Source organism: Leucoraja erinacea, chromosome 40, assembly GCF_028641065.1.
Source record: "Leucoraja erinacea ecotype New England chromosome 40, Leri_hhj_1, whole genome shotgun sequence".
Classification (NCBI taxonomy): Eukaryota; Metazoa; Chordata; class Chondrichthyes; order Rajiformes; family Rajidae; genus Leucoraja; species Leucoraja erinaceus.
In genome coordinates, this window is record NC_073416.1 from 5315792 (window position 1) to 5342099 (window position 26308).

Sequence of the window (26308 nt, forward strand, 5' to 3'; positions counted from 1 at the left end):
AAGCTTATAAAAGTTAATCGCTCATAGAGCTTAGTCTTATGAACCATGTGGATACCAGTTAGTGACAAGGACATCTTAAATTGATTTTTCGTCCACTCCTGTTCAACATTTGAAAAAGTATTTCCAGAAAGCAGTAGGCAGGAGGACAAATGGAGCAGGTAATAGATTAGAAGAGAATGTCAACAGGGAAGACTGCTGGAATCCTGTATAGATTGAAGAGGTATGGGGATGGCTTCCTGAAGATAGAAGAATTGAGGAATCTGCAGAGGTCAGTAGCAGAGGAGACAATCAGGAAAAGGACACAATCCACGAGGAGCGTGACTTACCAGGTGGTTGGTGTGAGAAAACGGCTTCTGGGCTTTGTAGATCTTCATCGGTTATTCTTGCTGCTCGATCACAAGCACTTGGGTTCCTGGACAAGACCCGGGGTACGGTCGGGCTCACTGGCGACACAGACGCAGGCCCTTGTGGGCTCGGACTACACGGTCCCAGTGCAGGAGGTGACATGAGTGGACTATCTGTGTAGACCTCACAGCCTCTGTTGGCACAGTGCTGCTCCTGGTAATGGTCGTATGGACAACTGCAGTGTGGATGTTGCTGGTAGTCTGGGCTGTACTTCAGCTCTGGGTACCTGCCGTAAGGAGGGTGTGATTCAGGAGACCCTTCCATGCTTCTCTGAAGCTGCCCATGAGGCACTGGTGAAAGCGGACTGGAGTATGTGTGCACCAACGGGGTTGGCATTGGCATATTTGCATGGGCATGGCTATAACCAAACGAAGGGCATCCGAGCGCTCTTGAGTACTGGCTGTATGGGTGTGCAGGCATCAGCAGAGGAACTGTTTGGGGAGCTTGTCCATTTCTGATCGGATGGTTTAGCAAATGTGGCTTCAGGTGATCATGCTGCCACATGTCCAGGTCAGGATGGCAAGAGTGCTGGTACAAGGACTCATGGTCCAACTTAATGGCATTGAACGCTGCTGCAGACCTCTCCACCTCTTCCTCTGACATTTTTAAGGAACAGTTACGGCAGCCGCAGTTATGAGACATGATTTCTGGTGGGTTGCGCTCAAGAAATTGCACATGCTGTCCATCCAACAGTCCCTCTAACTGGTGGTAATCAACGAGCCGGTTTCTATTCGCATTCATGTCGTGATCTCTCTGAGCATCATCCCTCTGTCTAATACGATGGATCAGACCAGGAGGCATTCTCTCTGCACAAGTATACTGGTGAAACACAGGCGCGTAGCCTTGGAGGACTTCATTGCGTGGACGTTGATAGTTCACCCTGTCCAACATGGCTGCCTGGTGCTGCATGGGGTCTATGCCTTTCACATGCTCGTAGGAATCATGCATCATGCCCTCCATCCCAATCTCACCCACTGGACCCACGTTTCTCTCAAACGTGGGCCGTCTTCTCTCCAGCGTCATGTCTGGCCGGTAGTAGACATCGTTCCGTATTCCTTCAGGGCTGTGGCCGTAACCAGGTATCCTGTGCTCTGGTGAGTGATGGCTGACCTTGAAGTTGTACGGGTGGTGGATGTTTCTCGGCAGAGTGGCGAACCGATTCATCTCGCACACCACTTCATCGTCCAGGATGTCCGTCTCTCGTTCGTTGGAGCCCGATCGGCCATTGGAGCGGCTCTGGGAAGCCGCCCGTGGTTGGGATAGCGCATTGTGCACGTTCTTCACTGCACCGACGCCAAAGCCACTCAGCAGCTGATCCAGCTGCTCCTTCTCTACCTGCGAGGGTGCCTGCTTCGTGCTAACGCTGTGGTCTTCTGTCTTCACCGATGCAGTGGAGTGGCCAGAATCTGTGCTGACAGACAAGGTGTGGCCGCAGTGAACGGACGTGACGCTTAATGGGCTTCCGTTGGCTGTGCCAATGCTTGGACTCCTCTTCTTCACCTTGGCATACAGGCTTCCATCCAGTGGCCCTCGTGTGTGAGGTACTTCTTACAAAAAGAAAGCTTCAGCATTAGATCTGTGACAGAATTTACAATCTAAACGTACAAAGAAGTTCACGTTAGAGGAGCAGAATTAGGCCATTCGGCTCATCGAGTCCACTCCGCCATTCAATCATGGCTAATCTCTGCCCCCTAATCCCATTTCCTACCCCATCCCCATGATCAAGAATTTGTCTATCTCTGCTGTAAAAATATCCACTGACTTGGCCTCCACAGCCCTCTGTGGCAATGAGCCGACTAAATAAGTTGCTCCTCGCCTCCTTTCTAAAAGAGTGCCCTTTAATTCTGAGGCTATGACCCCTGGTCCTAGACTCTCCCACCAGTGGGAGAGTCTAGGACCACATCCACTCCACATCCACTCTCTCCATGCCTTTCACTATTCTGTAAGTTTCAATGAGGTCCCCCTTCAACCTTCAGCGAGTACAGGCCCAGTGCTGTCAAACACTACATTCTTTTTGCACAGAGGATGGTGGGTATATGGAACAAGCTGCCTGAGGAGGTAGGTTCTATCCAACATTTAAAAGACACTTGGACAAGTACATGGATAGGAAATGTTTAGAGGTATATGGGCCAAGCGTGGGCAAATAGGACCAGAGTAGATGGGGCATCTTGGTCAGCATGAACCATTTGGGCCAAACTGCCTGATTCCAAGCTGTATGACAATGACTCTAAATGGAGATAAAACCTATGATTTGATGTTAAAATCACTTGCATGCCACCTGGAATAGAACATGAATGGGCAGTGCAGACCGGAAGGAATGTGGATGATTCTGACCTTGAGGAACATCTTGCCATGTTCCTCACAATTCTCTAAATCTTCTCAAGCTCTAAGCAATGATTTAAGTTGACTTAGAAACATAGAAACATAGAAATTAGGTGCAGGAGTAGGCCATTCAGCCCTTCGAGCCTGCACCGCCATTCAATATGATCATGGCTGATCATCCAACTCAGTATCCCGTACCTGCCTTCTCTCCATACCCCCTGATCCCCTTAGCCACAAGGGCCACATCTAACTCCCTCTTAAATATAGCCAATGAACTGTGGTCTCAACTACCTTCTGTGGCAGAGAATTCTACAGATTCACCACTCTCTGTGTGAAAAAAGTTCTTCTCATCTCGGTTTTAAAGGATTTCCCCCTTATCCTTAAGCTGTGACCCCTTGTCCTGGACTTCCCTAACATCGGGAACAATCTTCCTGCATCTAGCCTGTCCAACCCCTTAAGAATTTTGTAAGTTTCTATAAGATCCCCTCTCAATCTTCTAAATTCTAGAGAGACTTCATTTCCAAAACTTAAAAATTAATTTTCAATAAGGCGCAGTGATTTCCCCCAAATGAATCGTGTGGCCATGGTCATTTATGGTGCAGGTGGAAGCAATCCGGCCTTTGGCACCATGCCAACTATCCAGCCTGATCCCACGCTCCCACTCACCTAGAAACAGCAAATAAAGTGTTCACTTGGATACTTTTCGAATGTGGTGAGTGAGTTTTTCAGCCTTCATCCCCTCTTCAGGCAATGAGTTCCAATTCCCTGCCACAATTCCCTCAACTCCCTCCTAATGCTTCCACATTGGACATTCTTTTAAGAAGGAGATGAGGAGGAATTTCTTTAGTCAGAGGGTTGTTAATCTGTAGAATTCATTGCCACGGAAGGCTGTGGAGGCCAAGTCAGTGGATATTTGTAAGGCAGAGATGGATAGATTCTTGATTAGTACGGGTGTCAGGGGTTATGGGGAGAAGGCAGGAGAATGTGGTTAGGAGGGAGAGATAGATCAGTCATGATTGAATTGCGGAGTAGACTTGATGGGCCGAATGGCTTAATTCTACTCCTATTCCTTATGTTCTTATGATATGTCACTTTAAATCCAAGCCTCCTTTCCCCAGCCCCAGGAACTCATCAGAATTGTCCTCTCTGCTGAGGGAAATAGAGTCACAGAAACAAACCCTTTGACCCAACCCGTCAATGCTGACCAAGATGCCTCATCCCATTTGCCCATATTTGGTCCTTTCATTTTACCCTTTCAAAGCCTCTCAAGTTGATAAACCGCAATTAAATCTTCCCCCCCAGTCATCTTTGTTTCCAGTAAAAAAAAACACTCCAGCCTGTCCTCATAACTATAATTCTCCAGCCCAGGCAACATCGTCATATCTTTCCATGTAAGCACTCTCTCTAATGCAAGGGTCTCCTTCCCATAGTGTGGCTAGAACTGCACCCACTGCTCCAGCTGTGGTCTAACTGGCACCTTGTACACTATTGGCATGTCCTCCATGTTCCTGGAGTCTGTGCCTTGGCCAATCTATCTGCCCTGCTACCTGCAGAGATGTGTGGACATGCACTGCAAGATACCCATGTTCTTCCTCACTTCTAAGTTGCCACCGTCTACTCTATACCAGATGGTAAATTTGCATCCCTGAATAACCTAATTTGAGGAAGGGTGCCCAACAACGTATTACAAAGGGTCTGGAAAGGGGTCGTGGAAAGAATTTCATTTGTGAAATTGAGATAGACACAAAATGCTGGAGTAACTCAGCGGGACAGGCAGCATCTCTGGAGAGAAGGAATAGGTGACGTTTCAGGTCGAAACCCTTATTCAGACACAATTTCATTGTGAAATTGAGAATCTGGCTTCCTTCTGATGTCTATTAGCTGGCACTCGTTGTCAAGGTTCCACCTTGAAGGGCAATCGCTTGTGGGCAGCGCCAGAGTGCTCTCAGCAGCCATCAATCAGTGTGAGGCAGGATTAAAAACTAATCAACTGCAGTGCACTCTGAGATGTATCAACTGGTTCAGTCACAAATACCTCTGGCATTTTGTTTGCCTGCATCAGCAGTTCTCCCGCTAAACTCATTGGCTGTCAGGAACGCGTTAAGATATTCCCATGCATTCCTCCATCCCCCGTGGTCACAGGCACATTTCCTGTTTGGATAAAGAAACTGAAGTTCTGGACTTTGCTTTGAAATTGCACATTGGTCGGGCAAATGAGTGTCGGACTTGCGTTCTACTGGCATCTTTGACAACTGCGGGGGCATCTCAAAACGGCAGTAAAATAGTTTAAAAGTGCAGTCATGGTGGGAATGTATGAGTCATGCCAGCCAAACTGTGCACAAAAACTAATGGGGCAATGTCCAGGTCACCGATGTTAGTGATGATAGAGGGATAAATGTCGACCTCAGGATATTGAAGAAAACACCACTGGACCATTTATCGCAATCCAACAGGGCTGATGGAACATGTAGGGAAGAACTACAGATGCTGGTTTAAACCGAAGATAGACACAAAGTGCTGGAGTAACTCAGCGGGACAGGCAGCATCTCTGGACTTTAGGAATGGGTAATGTTTCGGGTCGGAATCCTTCTTCAGACTGAAGATCTGAAGTCTGAAGAAGGGTCTCGACCCAAAACGTCACCCATTCCTTCTCTCCAGAGATGCTGCCTGTCCCGCTGAGTTACTCCAGCTTTTTGTGTCTATCTTCGGTGTAAACCAGCATCTACAGTTCCTTCCTACACAGTTGTACTTCCAGAGTACCCTTCCCTCCCCCTTCATTACCACACTACATCACAGCCTCCATCCCAGGGCTCCAGTCTCTGTAGTGAGACTTGAACCATCTTTCAACCCAAGACACGAGAGTGCTGCCCAATGAGCTATGGGTGGCATCAATCAAACTTGGACCACTCGGTTGTATTTGACACATTGGCTTAAGCGGGTTTACGGACTTGACTGGCACCAGTGAGTGTGTGGATGTCAACTGCAACTTCTACTTGTGATTCTTGGCTGCTGTTATATTCAGTCCTTGTTAACACAGATGTGTAGGCACGAGGGATGTTGAGATATTTCCTTTTAATCAGTGGTCTGACTCACAATGAAGCTACTGCTAGGAGGAAAGAAAATGTTTGCTTGAAGTGGTCTGTAATAACACGTGAGAGGGCCTGGCTGGTGCTGTGGACATATTCCTTTCACCCGAGCTCGAATCCAGCCAAAACCAACACGATCAAACGTCTCTGTGTCTGCACAGCTCAATCAGCCCTATAGTCAGCGCAGGCCCTTTGGAAATAAAGATCCTGCCCCTAGGCTCAGCCAGACAGGTGGCTGGATTTGTGCGCCACAACACTGCATCCTGGAAGTCAGGGCTATTCTGAGTGTGATTAAGCTTTATTCTCAGGTACAAGCCGCTGGGATTGTTTGATACACGCAAAAGGGGAGGCGGCCATATCACGTCCAGATGAGCAGAAGAGAACCAAGTTCTACTGCAGTTGAAATGATAGACGTTTACAGCAAAGAAAGTGGCTCCACTTTTCCAAGAGTTGAGGCGAGGAGGCTGGTTTGCTTGCTGTTGTGTGCTGTGTTTTAAATGGTCAAGACCTGGTGCAGTTTAGTTTAGTTTACAGCGCGGAAACGGGCCTTCCGGCCCACTGACTGAGTCCGCGCCGGCCAGCGATCACCGCACGTTAACACCATCCTACACACACTAGGAGCACGTTACACTTACACCAAACCAATTAGCCTACATACCTGTACGTCTTTGGAGTGTGCGAGGAAACTGAAAATCTCGGAGAAAACCCACGCAGGTCACGGGGAGAACGTACAAACTCCGTACAGACAGCACCAGTAGTCAGGATCAAACCCGGGTCTCTGACGCTGCAAGGCAGTAGCTCTACCGCTGTGCCACCGTTCTCAGCACTGTGGCTGGGATGGTGCCATGGTAATCACAGTCCCACATCTTGGACAAGCTCCTTCAACCAAGTTCACGAACAACTCACCACCAATTTATTAAGGGTAATTCAGGATGGGCAAGAAACGCTGCTTATATCCCACGAGTGGGATGACGGGACTGACGTATGATGAAAGAATGGGTCGACTGGGCTTGTATTCACTGGAATTAGAAGGATATAGAAACATATCCAATCCCATCACATACAGAGAGATTACCTCCTTAAATGGCTGCAGGGGGGGAGAGGTGCCCTGGACTCCTATTGATGAGATTCATTAGCTTCACAGATCAGTAGCCTAGAATAGAAATAGATGTTTGAATTGTTTGAAGTATGCACCAGCTTTTACAGAGGTGCTTTGGCTCTGTGACACCAGTCTGTTGTCAGACACTGAGATAATGCACGTTTTGACTGAACTTTTGGAAGGTGCAACGCACTGTTGCTCCAACTAGGTACTTGTGCCAATCAGATTAAGATACAAAGGCGCAATCGTGTTCAGAAAAAGGGGACGGAAAGGGGTGGTGTTGTCTACGTGTGTGTCTGAGAGTGTGTGTGAGAGAGCATGTGGGTGAGAGTGTGCGTGAGAATGTGTGTGTGGGTGTGTGTGAGAGTGTATGTGAGTGTGTGTGCGTTTGTGTGAGTGTGAGAGTGTGTGCATGTGTGTGTGTGAGCTTGTGTGAGTGTGCGTGAGTGTGCGTGAGAGCGTTTGAGTGTGTGGGTGTGTGTGAGAGTATGTATGTGAGTGTGTGTGCGTTTGTGTGAGTGTGAGAGTGTGTGCATGTGTGTGTGTGAGTGTGTGCGTGAGTGTGTGTGTGAGTGTATGCGTGAGAGCGTTTGAGTGTGTGTGTGTGTGTGAGCATAAGTGTGCAAGTGTGAGCGTGTGTACGTGACTGTGTGCATGAGAGCGTGTGAGTGTGACAGCTTGTGAGTGTGATAGCGTGAGTGTGTGAGAGTGTGTGCGTGTGAGTGTGTGCATGAGAGTGTGTGTGTGTGTGTGTGTCTGTATGTGAGTGCGGGCGTGAGTGTGTGTGTGTGTGTGAGCATGTGTGTGTGTGTGTGTGTGTGTGTGTGAGCGTGTGTGAGCATGTGTGTGTGTGTGTGTGTGTGTGAGCGTGTGTGTGTGTGTGTGTGTGTTGGTGGAGGAACGAAGTCCTAAACTCCTGGTGTGAGACACTGGAATAATTTGCATGGTTGTTTCTGCAAACGGAGCTACAGAGAGTGCGGGTGTCGAGGGTTATGGGGAGAAGGCAGGAAATGGGGTTAGGAGGAAGAGATAGATCAGCCATGATTGAATGGCGGAGTAGACTTGATGGGCCGAATGGCCTAATTCTGCTCCTAGAACTGATGAACTTATGAGAGACTGCAGCAGCAGACAGAAGCCACAGAATATCTTAATTCTACACTGTTACTTTCATGCCCAACATCTTTTCTGCAGACTGAACCTTCCAGTTCTCGAAGCTCCATCTCAAGCAAGCATCTACTCTATCAAACTCTGTGTGGATTTTATAGTTTTCAATGGTTAGATCACCAGACAATCTAAAATTGAAGGAATAGTTGCAATGTTGCCTATCTAGTTGAAATTACACAATGTCTTTCGTGTCCATTTCAGAATAACCCAAAGTACTTCAGGGTGAATGAGGTCAGTTTGAAATGCAGTCACTGTTGTGAAGTGGGAAACACAGGAGACAACTGCAGTGCAGAAGGCAACATGAGAGATCATTTGGGCTGCAGCAACTTCAGGAGGGGGTTCGGCGTAACCTTTTGAGGGGCGCTTCGGGATGGGCCACAAATACCTGCCTCACCAGCAACACCAGAAACACACAAAAAACATGGAGTTCTGAATTCCATTCCAATACCTTCCAAGCCATCCTCGTGGTGAAGGTTGAAGTTCTCATAGGAATCCCATCTCACTGTTGGATCAGAGGTGTTGTAATCCACAGTTACTGTTGAGTCATTCCTTAAGTGTTCACCCTCTGCAGTTGGAAAGAGAATTGAGATTCATATTTCACTAGTGCCACCTGCCCATATTTCCTTTGTTACCTCTGCCAGCTGACAGACCTCACCTTACCCAGAATTAGATCTAAAATCTAATTAGAATCTACTAGAACAGCATATACAATAGCAGATCAAACAACAAGGTCTAACTGCTAACAGGATAAATTGTGCACAATAAGATCTATTAACAGATCGATTGCACACACAGAGTCCGATTTAAATACTAACAGTGATCTGAAATAAAAACAGAACATGCTGCAGTTACTCAGCAGGTCACACAGTGTCTGTGGTGAGAGAACTGAATGAATCTTTTAGGTCAACAATCTTTCATCAGAACAGTGAAATCTAACCATGTGGAAGCAGGTTTTTTTTAACAACCAAAATCCATGTTCTCCACAGATGCTGCCTGACCTGCTAATTTACTCCAGTATTTGTGTCATTTTTTGTAAACCAACATCTGCTGTTCCTTGTATCTCAACAGTCAGACCTTATTGTGCGCAACAAGGGTCTGTTATTTAAATCTTGCTTGCTCCATAGGGCGGCATGGTGGAGCAGCGGTAGAGTTGCTGCCTCACAGCGCCAGAGACCCAGGTTCGATCCCGACTATGGGCGCTGTCTGTACGGAGTTTGCACGTTCGGTTTTCTCCGAGACCTTCGGTTTCCTCACGCACTCTAAAGACGTACAGGTTTGTAGGCTAAATGGCTTGGTGTAAATGTAAATTGCCCCTAGTGTGTGTAGGATAATGTTAATGTGCGGGGAACGCTGGGCGGTGCGGACTCGGTGGGCCGAAGGGCCTGTTTCCACGCTGTATCTCCAAACTACAATAGATCTGTTATGAGAAGTTTTAGAATAATAAAGATCATCATGCACACGATTAGATCCAACTGCTCATACAGTTCCAGCTTTTAACTGAGATACCTACAGTTCACTGAAGAGATCTGTCTGTGACCCAGCATCTAGCCACGCCCAGGCCAAGGTTTCTGTCTTTCTCTGCCCAGATGCTGACTGACCTTCTGTGCAATTGCTTTCATTATTTTTCCACTTACAGATTTCAAACTTTTTATCCTCAATTTCTTACCTTTGATTTTTTCCGGTCCAGAAGAGAAAATGAACTCCACCATAGCATCTCGTGGGAACCTGTCGTCTAGGAAGAGGGCAGATCAGCAGTCAGTACCAGTTGTGCCAATGAAGCTTCCGCGTGTACCTTGTGCTTGGGCTCTTCACTATCAACCAACCCTCATAAGTTCATACGCTCTAGGAGCAGAATGAGCCCATTCGGCCCATCAAGTCTACTCCACCATTCAATCATGGCTGATCTATCTTTCCCTCTTAACCCCATTTTCCTGCCTTCCCCCTGACACCCGTACTAACCTTGACAGACTCCTGCCATTCTTCGTCGAATTTAAATCCCAAGCCTGATGGGACTACAAACCACAGCAGTCAGAGCTCCATGCTATTAATGCAGGTCAGAAAACCCCAGTCAGGTGAGAATGTGGCTCAGGTACCCTCTCTCCAGTGCCTCTTATTTAATCCCATCAATTGCATTGGCATTAAACATTGGGAGTTCTGTACAACTGATACAATGCCATCCTTTTATCCTAAGCCACCAAAACAAATTTCTACCATGTGGTGTCCCAATATCGGTTTTAAGAAAACGAGCTGAGAGATCTACAGGGTTATCAGACACTGCCCTGTTGTTGAAAACATTATTTTACAGGACACATATGTAATATTTTGCGAGTTTAAAACCAGACGTGGACGTGGTCCATACATCTATTCCAGCCCAGACGGGGAATCCTCCATTTTAATTCCAGCCCAGAAGGGGAATCCTCCATTTTAATGGTGCCACCCTGGCCTTGTTCCTTTCTGAAGCAGCAGTGCTGAAACATTACAGGCTGGTGGAAGGATAACACCGAGGCTCATGCTCAGCAACCTCAACCCCAATTGTTTGAGAGCAAAGGTGCCACGTTGAGATAGCTTGCATTTATATAGCGCAGCGTCACATCATTTAGCGCCTTACCCATTGAGTAAATTTGAGACGCAGCCGCAGCTATTACGCAGGAAAATGCGGCGGCCATTCTGCGCACAGTGGGAACTCCACAGAGAACAGGCAGATGCGCAGTTCATTTGTTTTTGGTGGTGTGGGTTGGGAATGTTGGTCAGGCCAGCAGGAGAATGCCTCACTCTTTGAATAGAAGCTACGGGATATCATTGGACAGAAGAGGTAGTCAAAAGCCTGTTTGGATATCTGGTACTTAGAATGGCCCCTCTGACAATACCTTGTAAACACTTGACGTGATAGCCTGCAGTTCCAAAGCAAGTACAGTGTCTAAAAAATGCTTCATGTGCACCTAGCTACTGTATTGTTAGTAAATATAGCAGGTATTAATGGGAGAGCTGGTAAGTCCTGCTATGAAATAGTGCAGCTTCTGGGTCCAAGGGACCAGCTTTCAAAATCAAGGAATGGCCATTTGGCCCATCTATATGCCTCCTGTAGAACAATCTATTCAATCCATGTTCTCTACTCGTTTCCCTCAGCCCTGCAAATTCTTCTCTCATAAGTGCCTATCCAATTCCCTTTTGAAACCACTCAGTGACTCTGTTTCCAACCAGCCCCCTCTCCTGTTTACAGGCAGCTCTCTGTACAAGAAGAAACATTTGCTCACATCTCCCTGTCCATTATCTTACAAGATATCCAATTCTGGATGTTTTACCTGGGGTCAATGGACAAAGTCTGCAAAACCACCTCCCTGTATTGGGTCTGGAAGAGGCTTGTTCATTCCTCTGAAAAACTATGTCCTGGGGGAAAGGCCTTGTGGCCTCTCTGGGCAACACAGCAAAGGGTGGGAAAAGGGGCAGAATTTAAATAACAAAAGTGGAAGCAAAGATTTTAAAGTTTGTACAGAACTGTTTTTATTTATTTCCCCTACCACCTAACACATGTTTGCTCTTGAGTGGGTGTGGACCGTACAAGGGGGCGTTGAACAGAGAGCATTTCACGTTTGCTGCATGCTTAATGCAGACAGGGATACTGCTGTTCTCGAAAATTCCCACTGACCTCCGTAAGCATCATCCAGTTCATCCTTTCCAAACCAGAGCTGGGTGCCATGGATAGCGCAAGTATGGAACTGTACTCGAAATACAACGTCCCGTTCCGGGTTTTTGTATTGCTTATGGTAACACTTCACCTGCAATGGCAAGATGGAAGAACATGTCTAAGACTGAGCCACTCACTGGACGTCACCAATATTTACAATCGCTAAATGGCCAGGGTGGGGGAGTGGGGCCTCAGCTGCTCCCAGTTCAGCAGCAGAAACACACCAAAGTTCAAGACTTTGTGTTGGTTCTCAGCACACTGCCAGGCACCTTGTGAGGGCCTTGTGTTGGAAGAGGCTTTGGCTGCAGAGGTTGGGCACAGCAGTTTTGCAGTGCCCGTAATGCCTGGTGATGCCCACACAAGCCTCTAATTATTATTGTTGGCCACCATCCTCCAATCTGTAACGATGCTCACACAATCCCTGGTGACACCCACATAATCTTCCAGACAGTGCTGATGTCCGCGGTCTTCCAGTGGTGTCCATGGTCCATCAATCCACATTGGTGTCCATGGTCTTCCAATCCACAGTGGTGTCATAAGCTCTAGGAGCAGAATAAGGTCATTCGGCCCATCAAGTCTACTCCGCCAATCCACAGTGATGTCCATGGTCCTCCAATCCACAGTGTTAATTCCCATTTACGCTCCTCAGTTGAAATCTTCTGTGCCAGAGACCAGGTGAAAAGCAAAGCAGAGGTAACTTTCTCCACTGAGGGCACAGAGGCGTTAGGCGATGCCAGGCTTTTCAGGCTTTTCTGCCTGTCTGAGCATCATGAACCTCATAGTCAAATGGCAGCAAGTGCCTAGCTGTCCCTGTTCTGTGCACCATATTCTCCGTTTCTTAAAATGCCAGTATTTGTTCCTCGATGCAATCATTCAATAAAAAAAGCAAGTGGCAATTGGTCACAGCAATTAGTAAACATGTTTCAATATTTACAGTTGGAACCCATTCGAAAAGATTTGAAAGCCAGAACATTGGGGAGTCCAAATACCAAATAGTGGAAAAACAAAACTTCAGCCCAAAATGCTAAACACAACTGAATTTTGTCAGTTCGGCCCAAAACATCACTTATTCCTTCTCTCCAGAGATGCTGCCTGTCCCGCTGAGTCACTCCAGCATCTTGTGTCTATCTGTGGTCTGCTAGTGGACCGGTGACAGATTGGAGGGCAGTTTATTCACAACGGTACAACAGAAACGTTTATCTCTGAACCTGGCTTCAGCCTGGACTTTTGTGCCCACGTCTCTGGAGTGGATCTTTAACACACAACCTTCAGACGCAGACGTGAAGGGTGCCGTGTCAGCTAAAATCAACAGCGGCACGGTGGCGCAACGGTAGAGTTGCTGCCTTACAGCGCCAGAGACCCGGGTTCGATCCTGACCACGGGTGCTGTCTGTACGCAGTTTGTACGTTCTCCCCATGACCACGTGGGTTTTCTCCGGGTGCTCCAGTTTCCTCCCACACTCCAAAGACCTACAGGTTTGTCGGTTAATTGGCTTGGGTATAAGTGTAAAATTGTCCCTAGTGTGTGTTGGATAGTGTTAGTGTGCGGGGATCGCTGGTCGGCGCGGACCCAGTGGACTGAAATGCCTGTTTCTGCGTTGCATCTCTAAACTAAACTAAACTAGACTAAACCGACCATTTAACTGTACTTACCTTTGCAGTTCTGGGCTTGACATGCAGAGTACCGTTGTCTCTCTGGGCAAGCCTCTTGTGGCAGCTCTGTCCCTTGTCCAGCCGAGGCATCTCCTGATGATGCCAACACTCTGCCTTTGACACATTGCCCCCTCCACCCTGCCATGCCCACACTGCAGATCACTGAAGATAGACACAAAAAGCTGGAGTAACTCAGCGGGACAGGCAGCATCTCCTGGGTGAAGGAATGGGTGACATTTCGGGTCGAGACCCTTCTTCAACCGGAGACGTTTCGGGTCGAAGAAGCTGCCTGTCCCGCTGAGTTGCTCCAGCTTTTTGTGTCTGTCTTCTGTGTAAACCAGCGTCTGCAGTTCCTTCCTACACATTTGTCAGCAAGTCCACCAGTGATGGTAACTCCCACACGCACAACATGTGCTTCTGATGCCATTTCGGGCTCTGCCAGATGGCACGGCGCTGTGCCACCTTGTTGTGTGAACCAGATGAACAAGGGAGCCCAGGCAGTTGAAGAGCCAAGGCCTGGAGTTGCGGCAGCTTGGTCAGAATGCCTCAGGTGTGGTTGAACCACTTTTATTGTCTCCCTACTCCTGTTTCCATGTGCGGCTGTGAAATCAGAAACCCAACCAAGAGAATACTCACCCCTCTCCATGTCACCAATTACGGCAGGAACTACGCCTAATGACTGGTGGTGGTGGGGGGGGGGGGGGGGGGAGGGGGGAACAAATGCATGAAAAAATGCAACAAGGTGTGAATGCAAAAATAAATCCTCCCTACCTGTAGACACCAACTGAAATCATGACTCTCTCTCTGAGAGATGCCTGCTGAGCAAGCCAGGGGCCCTTGTAGGAGCCTCCTACAAGCCAGGGGCCCTTTGGAGCTTCAGTCTGTGTGCAAATTTGGATTTGAAAGGGTAGAAGATGCAAATGGCCGAGGACACAGACTCCATCTCAAGCACCCAGACTGCAGAGTAGAGGCACAGTGGGCACAAACAAACCCGGCACAATTCAGGTGAGGCTCTGTCAGCTAGGGATTGGCACAATAACAACTTCCTTCCCGGTTCAGCACCTTGGAAGGCAAAGGAGCTGGCGTCAAGTTAGTTCAGAGGAGTCAAGGAAGAGACACACACCGGTGATCAAAGTGTCATCAAAATGTGACAGAACGTCTGTGCATTGCATGTCCTGCCAGTTCTGCCGCTGCCCTTAAAGTGCCTGGTTGACAGCCTCGGAAATTCTTAAGCCAAAAAGAGCAGGTTTGCAATTTGTTGCCGTCTTTCAGGATGCCCTCGAGTGTTGTACCAGAAATTACGCATTTTTGAAATCGAAACGAGAAGGAAAAGCAGCAGCCAAAATTGTAGACAGTGAGCCCCACCACAAGCAGCAATGTGATGCTGAGCAGAGGATCTATTTTAGCGCTGGTTGTTGAGGGACAAGTGTTGGCATGGAGCAGTAATTGCATGGGATTTTTTCACATCTACCCTGTAAGGCAGCAGGACTTGGGTTTACTGACTCTTCCAAAAACCATCGCTTCAGACACTGAGGTGCTTGCTCAATGCAACACAATCTGGATTTTACACAATCTGGTTTAGTTTATTGTCATGTGTACCGAGGTGCAGCAAAAAGCTTTCATTCAGTGGAAGGACAATACTCGTTTGAGCGGTGTTTCAAAAGGAACTGCAGATGCTGGAAAATCGAAGGTAGACAAAAATGCTGGAGAAACTCAGCGGGTGAGGCAGTGGCTATAGGAGCGAAGGAAATAGGCAACGTTTCGGGTCGAAACCCTTCTTCAGACAATTGAGAGGAATGGCTCAATTGGAATTTAGCCATTTACAGTGTATTGATACATGATAAGAGAATAACGTTTAATGCAAGGTAAGGCCAGCAAAGTCTGGTCAAGGATAGTCCGATGAGGTACATAGTAGTTCAGGACTGCTCTGTGGTTGTGGGAGGATGATCCAGTTGCCTGATTGCAAACGCTCTGGAGCAGGACACAAATACACATCTTCTGATTTGGAAAGAGTGAACACCTGCTGAGCCCTGGGTGCATGGTGACGTGATGTATTTGCCACACGGCTCCTGCCTGCGATGAAGACAGTGGCCCGAGTTTTCCCCTCTCCTTCTTTGCCTCCTTGAAGAACTGGTATCATTGCCAGGCAGGCTCTGCCAAACCATTTTTCCAGAGTGCCAACCAGCAAGGAACGTTGGCAAAAGCAGATTAGCACAGAAAGCTCAGCAGCTTCCCACAAGTTAAGGCCCAAGGAAAATGTTGAAGCCGATGGTGTCAGGGTTTGCGATCCGGGGCGCTGTTTGCCTCACACATATTTCAGAAAGTTTGGGGATGTGCACCAAAATGATTTAACGACGTCAATGTTAAAAAAACAAATGTGAGAGTCAAGTATTGCAATTAGAGGAGACTAGAAATGATGAAATGATAATTAAAGTCATGTACATATCAAGGATCAATAGCTTGCACAATAATCATTAATGGAGCCTGTATGATAACTACTAATGGAGTGTATAATCATGTTTAAAGGAATATGTTTAGTTGTGATCACAGCATTATGTTTTAAATGATCAATGGAGTTTATATTAATGATGAATGGAGCGTGTATATTAACAGTTAATGGGGTATAAAACTAACTGATGGAACATAGACATAAAAAGCTGGAATGACTCATTGGGACAGGTAGCATCTCCGGAGAGAAGGAATGAATGACGTTTTGCAACCTGTTCCTTCTCTACAGAGATGCTGCCTGTCCCGCTGAGTTACTCCAGCACTTTGTGTCTACCTGCGGTTTAAACCAGCACCTGCAGTTCCTTCCTGCACAAACTAACTGATGGAGTCTGTTATGCAGCAATTAGTGGAGTGTGTGGAGCAATGCTTAATGAAGTGTAAAGTCAACAGGTGGAGTTATTAAAACAATGTTTAATGAAGAGTAAAGTGGCGTGTGTAATAACAATGAATGAAATGCTCCAAACTCACCATGATGTCTCCCTTCAGCAGTAACGCAGGCTCGATGGAGACGCACAGCTTTTTACAACCGGGTGCTTGGACACTGCTGTGGCAAAAGGAATGAAACACGTGGATTTATAAAGATGCAGAAGGCTGGTAATCTCTATCCCGCACACTCATCCCCCCCTCCCCTCCCCTCTCTCCCTCCCCCCCCCCGGACCCCAACAATTTTGGACCCCATATCTGAGGAAGGAGGAGGTTTACAAGAACCATCCCAGGAATGAGTGGGTTAACTTATGATGAGCGTTTTATGGTACTGAGCCTCTATTCGCTGGAGTTTAGAAGGATGAGGGATACCCTCATTGAAATGTACAGAATAGTGAAAGGCTTGGATAGAGTGGATGTGGAGAGGATGTGGGAGAATCCACTAGTGGGAGAATCCAGGACCAGAGGTGGCAAAGAATTCCACAGATTCACCAGCCTCTGACTAAAGAAATTCCTCCCCATCTCCATGTTGATGTAACATGACAATCAGATGCAGTGTTTATTCTGGATGAGGAATTCTTGAGCGAGTGTTAAGATATTATTAAAAACCAAATCCACAGAAAACAATTGTACATGGTTGTTTTTGCATTAAAAGAAGCTTAAGAGAATGTTTTTTCATTCCACGCAAGATGTTTCTTTGAGCATTGAGCATGTAGTCTGCAGACTACATAAATACACAGTAACTGGTCACTTACTAGATGCCTGAGGTGTAGACGAGTTGCATGGACTGATAAATCTTCAGGAATGGGTGGTATCCTGTAATTAAAACAGAAATCCATTGATCTTTGGCCTCTCATGGTCAGACATGGTCAACATTTTAATCTAAAGATAAGCACAATAAGCAAAGAGATAGTGGGAGAGGTTGGAGACCTCTGGAAAGGAGGGAACGGACAGCACTATTCAATCAACCCACGCCGCAAACTGCGTCATATGTAGTTCTATTCCTCCCTTCCCTTTCACAACGAGTACAATTGTCCAATTGTCCATTTCAATTCTGCAATACAAGATGTGTAGGAAGGAACGGCAGATGCCGGTTTAAACCAAAGTGGAGTAACTCAGCAGGAGAGGCGGCATCTCTGGAGAGAAGGAACGGGTGATGTTTCGGGTCGAGACCCTTCTTCAGACTGATGTCAGGGGAGGGGGCGGGACAGAGATGGAATGTAGTCGGACACAGTAAGACTGGTGGGAGAACTGGGAAGGGGGAAGGGGTGGTGAGAGAGGGAAAACAAGGGCTATTTGAAGTTAGAGAAGTCCATGTTCATACCGCTGGGGTGTGAGCTACCCAAGCAAAATATGAGGTGCTGCTCCTGGTCATCGCTCTTTGTGGGATCTTGCTGTGCACGCGTTAGCTGCTGAGATTCCTACAATGACTACACAGCTCAAAACTACTCCAATGGCTGTGAAGTAGTTTGAGATGTCCCGAGGTTGTGATATGAGCTCTGCATCAATCTTTTGTTTATGCTGTTAACGGAAATGAATGGTTGACCTGGATTAGAGATCACCACAGCGATGCATCTTCTTTTCCACATTCCTCAGATTCGAGTCCAAATTTGAGTCCAATTTGTGCTTGCACATAAATAAAATCTAATTACATATTCTGCAGCACTGCTAACTCCCCCAGAAGGTCAAAAACTCCAAAGGACAACCATTACGCAATGTTGTCAGCTGGGCCCGATGTGAATGCTTGGTCTTGTTTAAGATTCGGCTGCAAATCTAGAATGTTATTAGACTAGTGTGAAGAGCTCAGCCATTTCCTGTCCTAATTGCTCTAACTCTGGTTTATGAGCTTGGCGCTGTTAAACAAGCCCAACGCAAAGACTCCTGCTTGACCTGCTGCTGTTCTGCTCTGTTGTCACTAAGTCATGCAAAGTTTTGGGGTTAAAGTAGGGGATCGCAAATTCACGGAAAGGTTTCGACACAGGAGGCCATTTGGTTTTATCATATCCATGATGGTCGATGAAGTGCCACCCAACCTAATCCCACTACGCAGGTTGTTGTGGGAAGGAACTGCAGATATATAGGAAGGAACTGCAGATGCTGGTTTAAACCGAAGATAGACACAGAGGAAAACTGGTTTCTAAAGAAGCTTGTAAGAAGCAACCGCAGATGCTGGTTTAAACCAAAGATAGACACAAAAAGCTGGAGTAACTCGGCGGGACAGGCGGCATCTCTGCAGAGAAGGAATGGGTGACGTTTCGGGGTGAGACTTTCAGTCTGAAGAAGGGTAGGTTTAGGCACAGAGTTAGTAATGGAGGGAAGTGTGGACTCTACGAAAGAGCAAAAGTGGTTGTAAAAGCATGGAAGCTAATGGGAGAGCAGGAGCTGTTCAGCCCATGTCGTGGAAGTGAGTGTAGGCAAAGTGGAATCAGCAGGAAAAATGAAGACGGCGTTTCAGGAAGCTTGACCCCACTGTGTGCTTCTCTGCCTGCGAAGGGAAAACAAAAAAGAATTTTCCAGAGTTCAGGAGGTTATGAGATTTAAGCAGTTCTCGTGAGCTGAGTAAACACAGTGCAAATGCTCGGGAACATTCAGTGCTGCAGAAGGTCTGGAGGTTGAGCAACTTCCTATATTCCCAAGTAGACGAGAGTGGCACTGCACTAATGGTCACCAATCAATACTAAACTGTGAAAGCTGTTTAAATTCCTTGTCGAGATATGTGGAGCTGGGTAATTGTGACGTATTCAAGGAGCAGCTAGTAGTTGTCAAGGATTTTGTTAAACTCCATATGACATTCCTATAAGTGTCTGATATTATTGAGCAGCCGGTTATTGAAGTCTGAAATGTCTTGATTGTTGCCATATTAGGAGCAGTCTTGGAGCGCTGTAAAGGCTGGGATGTTTCTGGAGATATTTCTACTAATTACCATGGCATCCACAATCAACAATTTCACAGTGAATGGCAGGGCCCTGGGGAGTGGTGTGGAGCAGAGGGATCTCGGAGTGCAGGTACATAGTTCGTTGAAGGCGGCATCATAGGTCGATAGGGTGGTCAAGAAGCTTTCGGTACATTGGCTTTCATCTGTCAGGATACTGAGTATGGGATGGGATGTGAAATGTTCAGTTTTGGTCACCCTGCTCTGGGAAGGAGGTCATTGTATAGGAGTATAGGAGCAGGGAGGTTCTACTGCAGTTGTACAGGGTCTTGGTGAGACCACACCTGGAGTATTGCGTACAGTATTGGTCTCCTAATCTGAGGAAGGACATTCTTGCCATAGAGGGAGTACAGAGAAGGTTCACCAGACTGATTCCTGGGATGTCAGGACTTTCATGTGAAGAAAGACTGGATAGACTCGGCTTGTACTCGCTAGAATTTAGAAGATTGAGGGGGAATCTTATAGAAACTTACAAAATTCTTAAGGGGTTGGGCAGGCTAGATGTAAGAAGATTGTTCCCGATGTTGGGGAAGTCCAGGACAAGGGGTCACACAGTTTAAGGATAAGGGGGAAGTCTTTTAGGACCGAGATGAGGAAAACATTTTTTACACAGAGAGTGGTGAATCTGTGGAATTCTCTGCCACAGAAAGTAGTTGAGGCCACAGTTCATTGGCTATATTTAAGAGGGAGTTAGATGTGGCCCTTGTGGCTAAAGGGATCAGGGGGTATGGGGAGAAGGCAGGTATGGGATACTGAGTTGGATGATCAGCCATGATCATATTGAATGGCGGTGCAGGCTTGTAGGGCCGAATGGCCTACTCCTGCACCTATTGTCTATGTTTCTGTTAAGCTGTCATTGCACACAGTATGTTCTGCAGATAATGGATGTGGATTGAAATAGATCTGCATGAACACAATTACCTCCATGGGGCTCAAAACTGGGTATAGCAGGGATGACGACATGGTGCAGGAACAGAGGCATGCTGTTCATTTTTATCGCTCCAGACAGCAGGCCGCTGAAGTAATAAATGTATCTGTAGGAGGAAAAGACAGTGAAGTCAAAGCTCTGAAAACTCACTCTAACCTCAACCTGGATACCATCTTGTGGTGCTGGGAGAGGAACACGCAAACCACTCACATACATCGGGGCACTATTTCAGCAGTGACAGGGTCTGAAGAAGGGTCTCGACCCAAAACGTCACCCATTCCTGCTCTCCATAGATGCTGCCTGTCCCGCTGAGTTACTCCAGCTTTTTGTGTCTATCTTCAGTATAAACCAGCATCTGCAGTTCCTTCCCACATATTAATTTGTAGGGCTACAGGAGTACATGGTGAGAAGGAATAGGACCGACTGAGAGTTGGTGATGGGCTGAAATAGCCTCCCTCTCTCTCTCTCTCTCTCTCTCTGTCATAACAAATATGTTACAATCTAGTCCTCACTGCAGTTCACAAATACAGTCCAGAATTGGGGTGGGCATGAGGGGTGGTGGTGGTGGTGCTGCCTGGTGACGGAGCAAGGGGCTTCTGACTGATCCTTGTGCCCTTCCCAACCAAGCCCATTGCGCTAGGAACCAGTTGTAGCTCCTTGTTGAATCAGGAACAACACGTGGATTTGTACGGTACCTTTAACAGAATAAAGTGGCTTCAAGCAGGAGCTTTATCTGATGAAATCTCAGACCAAACCACATTGCTCAATCAAAGCAGGTAGCGTTGTGGGGTGTTTTAATGGAGGAGAGCGAGGCTGAGATGTTTCGGGAGGGGATTCCACCACAATTATAGTCCAGACACAGTGATAGAAACTGGTGCTGGTCGAGTGGCCAGAACTGGAGGAGTGCTGAGATCTCAGAGGGTGACGGAGAGGCAAGACTATTTGACGACAAGAATAGCAAATTACATCTTTAAAATCCTCTCTGGTTTCTACATCATGGGAAGTGCAAGATTATCCAGCTCTGAACTGATTCCTGAGCCTGTAGAGAACAAATCAGAGCCCCTTTCATATATTTATCACTAGTAAAGTATGAACACCAACATTTGTACAAAAGAACACCAACAGTACGCACAAAAATCCTGCAATGGTGCTGTAAAATGAACAAGCAATGTATCATAGAAACATAGACAATAGGTGCAGTAGTAGGCCATTCGGCCCTTTGAGCCAGCACTGTCATTCAATATGATCATGGATGATCATCCAGAATCAGTATCCCGTTCCTGCCTTCTCCCCATCACTTGATTACATTAGCCCTAAGAGCTAAATCTAACTCTCGCTTGAAAACATCCGGGTGAATTGGCCTCCACTGCCTTCTGTGGCAGAGAATTCCACAGATTCACAACTCTCTGGGTGAAAACGTTTTTCCTCATCTCTGTCCTAAATGGCCGACCCTTTATTCTTATACTGTGACCCCTGGTTCTGGACTGCCTCAACATTGGGAACATTCTTCCTGCATCTAGCCTGTCCAATCCCTTAAGAATCCCTGAATGAAAAGATGCTTGCTAATTGTTTATGCACTAATTGCTATAAGGATATTGGCACTAGCTGAAGAGAGTGGTCTAATTTTTTAATCGGTGGCAGAACTTGTTTGAAGAGGTTCTGACCTGCTGTCTATATATGCACTGGTTGGACATGTCTAAACTGGGCACCTTTGCATTTGCCCTGATGTTTGCACCGGGCAGGTTATTACACCGTAAAACAACTAAAGGGCCTGTCCCACTTTCACAACCTAATTAACGACCTCTGCCAAGTTTGCCCTTGACTCGTACTCGCAGCATGGTCGTCACGAGGTCGTAGTAGGTCGTAGGTAGGTCATGGGTAGGTCGTAGCAGGCCGTGATGCTAGTCGTAGGTACTCATGGCATCAAGTAGGTTGGGGCGTTTTTTCTAGCCTGATGAAAAATGTCCACGAGTAAAAAAGGTTGTGAATTAGGTCGTGAAAGCGGGACAGGCCCTTAACTGTCAGTTGGAAATGCAGGGCGGTCTCGGTACGAGGTGGGTTCACTCACCTGGTTTGCGAAGGCTGAATCGCTGGAGCCACTTTGTCCTCACAGAACTTCCTCATGGCGAGAGTACTGAGCGCCTGGTCAGCTCTGCATTTTAAAAAGGAGATACGTGTTAAGAACGACTTCACACCATGAACCCTCAGAACAAAACGTGGGATTGAGCACCGCTCCTGGAAATTGAGTGGATAATTCAGACCAGCGTTTGAGTGCAGGACGGAGGGGCTGCTGCAGCCTGAGCTCAATGCAAGAAGCATTTGCTGCATGAATCCTTCCTGCATTTGGGACTTCCCGCCGTGCAATAACTGGCCAGAGAGTCACAGCAAAGAAGCCCTTCGATGCCGCCGCTGTGACTGTCGGCCAGATTCCCACGTCCCAAAACCACCAGTGGGTTTCTGCTGAGTTGCAAGGAGTGCAATTGCTCAGCTGTCCCCCTGATCAGTGCAGAGTCGGCCTGGCTCCAGTTGCGGGTGGTAGATCTTACCCTGCAGAGATCTTGCTGTAGTGCATGTACGCTGCAATGATGACTCCCGTTCGGCCTTTGTTGCCCTGTTGGGACACAAACGAGAGAAGGGCTGATCTCCTGGACCAACGTGGAAAATGTCATAAGGTTAAATAGAAGAGGAGTATCAATTCGGCCAATCAAGTCTTCTGCGCCATTCAATCTCCGCCATCTCTCCCTCCTAACCCCATTCTCTTGCCTTCTCCCCATAACCCCTGACACCCGTACTAATCAAGAATCTATCTATCTCCGCCTTAAAAATATCCACTGACTTGTCCTCCACAGCCGTCTGTGGCAATGAATTCCACAGATTCACCACCCTCCGACTAAAGAAATGTCTCCTCACCTCCTTCCTATAAGAGCATCCTTTAATTCTGAGACACATTCATAAAGCTGAACCTGCTGGGAATAAACTTGGCAACATAAATTTCAACTTCAAGTGTGAGTTTAGAAGAATGAGGGGAGGGAACTTCATCAAAACGTACAGAATAGTGAAAGGCTTGGATGTAGTGGATGTGGAGAGGATGTTTCCACTAGTGGGAGAGTCTAGGACCAGAGGTCACAGCCTCAGAATTAAAGGACGTTCTTTTAAGAAGCAGATGAGGAGGAATTTCTTTAGTCAGAGGGTGGTGAATCTGTGGAATTCATTGCCACAGAAGGCTGTGGAGGCCAAGTCAGTGGATATTTGTAAGGCGGAGATAGATAGATTCTTGATTAGTATGGGTGTCAGGGGTTATGGGGAGAATGCAGCAGAATGGGGTTAGGGGGGGAGAGATAGATCAGCCATGATTGAATTGCAGAGTGGACTCGATGGGCCGAATGGCCTAATTCTGCTCCGATGACGTATGAACTTCCCTCATATGCTCGAGAAAAAAGCCTCCTGTGTGTGTCGGGTAGCTACATGCAAAGGGACAGAGAAACTTCAGCAACACACTGCTGGAATATTTCTTTATCCCGTTTGAATTGCCATCAACCCCTCCTCCTCCCCCCCCCCCCCCCCCCCCCCCCCCCCCCCCTTGCAGTGCAGGACGACAACGTGGTGTGGGTCAGAGTTGAGCCACATCTCCATGGCTTTGCAGATAGCGCAGATCTTGTCCAGCGGAGGAGCATGAAGGTCAGGCCAGCCAAAGTCCTGAACCTGATAATCCAAAGCAGATCAGGGTTATTATTGCAGAGAAACAAGGGACTGCAGATGCTGGTTTACTAAATAAACACACACACACACACACACACAAGGTCACACACACACACACACACACACACACACACACACACACACACACACACACACACACACACACACACACACACACACACACACACACACACACACACACACACACACACACACACACACACACACACACACACACACACACACACACACACACACACACACACACACACACACACACAAAGTGCTGGAGATAGACACAGAAAGATGGAGTAACCCAGTGGGTCAGACAGCATCTCTGGAGAAAAGGAATGGGTGAGGTTTCGGGTCTAGAACAAGATGGGTCTCAACCCAAAATGTCACCCATTCCTTTGGTCCAGAGATGCTGTCTGACCCACTGGGTTACTCCATCTTTTTGTGTCTATCTTCTGTTTAAAGCAGCATCTGCAGTTCCTTCCTACGCACAAAGTGCAGGAGTAACTCAGCGGGTGAGGCAGCATCTCTGGAGAACATGGATAGGTGATGTTTCAGGTTGGGACCCTTCTTCAGATCTCCATTTGCCTGACCTGCTGAGTTACTCCAGCACTTTGTGCCTTTTTTTCCCCCCAGGGTTACTATTTATTTGTTTACTCGTTTCCCAGATGGCAGCATCACTGGCAAGACTGGCATTTATCATTTAACAATCTGGTGGCGTAACTACCATCTTCACCAACACTAGATTTATGTTATTCCAGAGTTCTGCTAACTTCCACAGTGCTATGGTCATGCCTCTGTTTCTAGACGTGATCCACAGTAACATAGAAAATAAGTGCAAGAATAGGCCATTCGGCCCTTCGAGCCAGCACCACCATTCAATATGATCATGGCTGATCATCCAAAATCAATACCCCGTTCGTGCGTTCCCTCGATTCCCTTAGCCCTGAGAGCTAAATCTAACTCTCTCTTGAAAACAGCCAGTGAATTGGCCTTCACTGCCTTCTGTGGCAGAGAATTCCACAGATTCACAACTCTCTGGGTGAAAAGGTTTTTCCTCATCTCAGTCTTAAATGGCCTACCGCTTATTCTTAAACTGACTCATTGCATATTCATTGCATATGATGAGCGTTTGACAGCACTGGGCATCTACTCGCTGGAGTTTAGAAGGTTGAGGGGGAACCTCATTGAAACTTACAGAATAATGAAAGGCCTGGATAGAGTGGATGTGGAAAGGATGTTTCCACTGGTGGGAGAGTCTAGGACCAGAGGTCATAGCCTCAGAATTAAAGGGCACTCTTTTAAAAAGGAGGTGAGGAGGAACTTCTTTAGTCAGAGGGTAGTTAATCTGTGGAACACATTGCCACAGAGAGCTGTGGTGCCAAGTCAGTGGATATTTTTAAGGCAGAGATAGACAAGTTCTTGATTAGAACGGGTGCCAAGGGTTATGGGGAGAAAGCAGGAAAATGGGATTAGGAGGCAGCGATCAGCCATGATTGAATGACGGAGTAGACTCGATGGGCTGAATGGACTAATTGTACTCCTATAATTTGTGAATGTGAATGTGAACATTGGGCTGCATGGCCTCCTTCAATGCTGAATCTGTTCTAAAATAGCTGAAATGGTTTGATGAGAACTTCAGTCCAACATACCTTGGGGTTGAGTCTGCTGATATCTTGCCTTCTTTCAGACAGATTGAAAAGCTATAAAAGAAATATAGTTATTTTAAACAGGTGAAACATGGTGGATTTGTATGCTGACACCCAGCTGCTGGAGCGGTTAGATCAGGAGCCCCTGACAGTGACTGTTTAAGGCCTCCCAAGAATCAAGCATACTCTTGTACCAGCCACCATTGCTGGATACGAGGGCATTCTCTCGTGTAGCCTTCAGCAAAGACGTGTGGGGTTTACTTCACTTGGGCAGCTTACAACCCAGTGGTATGAACATTGACTTCTCTAACTTCAAGAAACCCTTGAATTCCCTCTCTCTCCATTACTCCCCCTCCCAAGTCGCTCCAGCTTCAAAGTTGTCGTCTTGTTGAGTTTCGTTGTCTGTACTCGTTCTCACCTAGCCCACAGCTAACAATGGCCTGATTCCTTCATCATCGTTACTTTTTTGCATATCTTACATTTATTTGTTCAATATCTGTCTACATCATCGTCTATATCTCTCGTTTCCCTTTCCCACCCCCCCGACTCTCAGTCTGAAGAAGGGTCTCGACCCGAAACTTCAACTATTCCTTCTCTCCAGAGATGCTGCCTGACCTGCTAAGTTACTCCAGCATTTTGAGTCCATCTAGGGTTTGTGAACCTTAAACCACAACTGTGCATCCAAAGACTGCTGGGGGATTTTTCAAACAAGAGTTTCTCCCCGCGCTCCTGAACCAAGAATTT

At 47.0% G+C, this 26308-nt stretch overlaps 1 protein-coding gene across 6 annotated transcripts in view; it reads right to left on the reverse strand.

Moving 5' to 3' along the window:
• Positions 1-26308, reverse strand: part of tns2a (tensin 2a) — a 148308-nt gene that overhangs the window by 28008 nt on the left and 93992 nt on the right. For 5 of the 6 annotated variants that reach the window (XM_055664395.1, XM_055664397.1, XM_055664398.1 and 2 more), the window contains 11 exons: positions 25568-25618; positions 23782-23906; positions 22751-22813; positions 22273-22356; positions 20198-20310; positions 17100-17160; positions 16390-16465; positions 11723-11852; positions 9743-9808; positions 8525-8641; positions 327-1952 (listed from right to left, as the gene is read on the reverse strand). In XM_055664395.1, coding sequence (XP_055520370.1) covers positions 327-1952; positions 8525-8641; positions 9743-9808; positions 11723-11852; positions 16390-16465; positions 17100-17160; positions 20198-20310; positions 22273-22356; positions 22751-22813; positions 23782-23906; positions 25568-25618 — 2512 coding nt within the window. The remainder of the gene's footprint in view (positions 1-326; positions 1953-8524; positions 8642-9742; positions 9809-11722; positions 11853-16389; positions 16466-17099; positions 17161-20197; positions 20311-22272; positions 22357-22750; positions 22814-23781; positions 23907-25567; positions 25619-26308) is intronic. The other variant, XM_055664396.1, reaches the window with a different exon arrangement.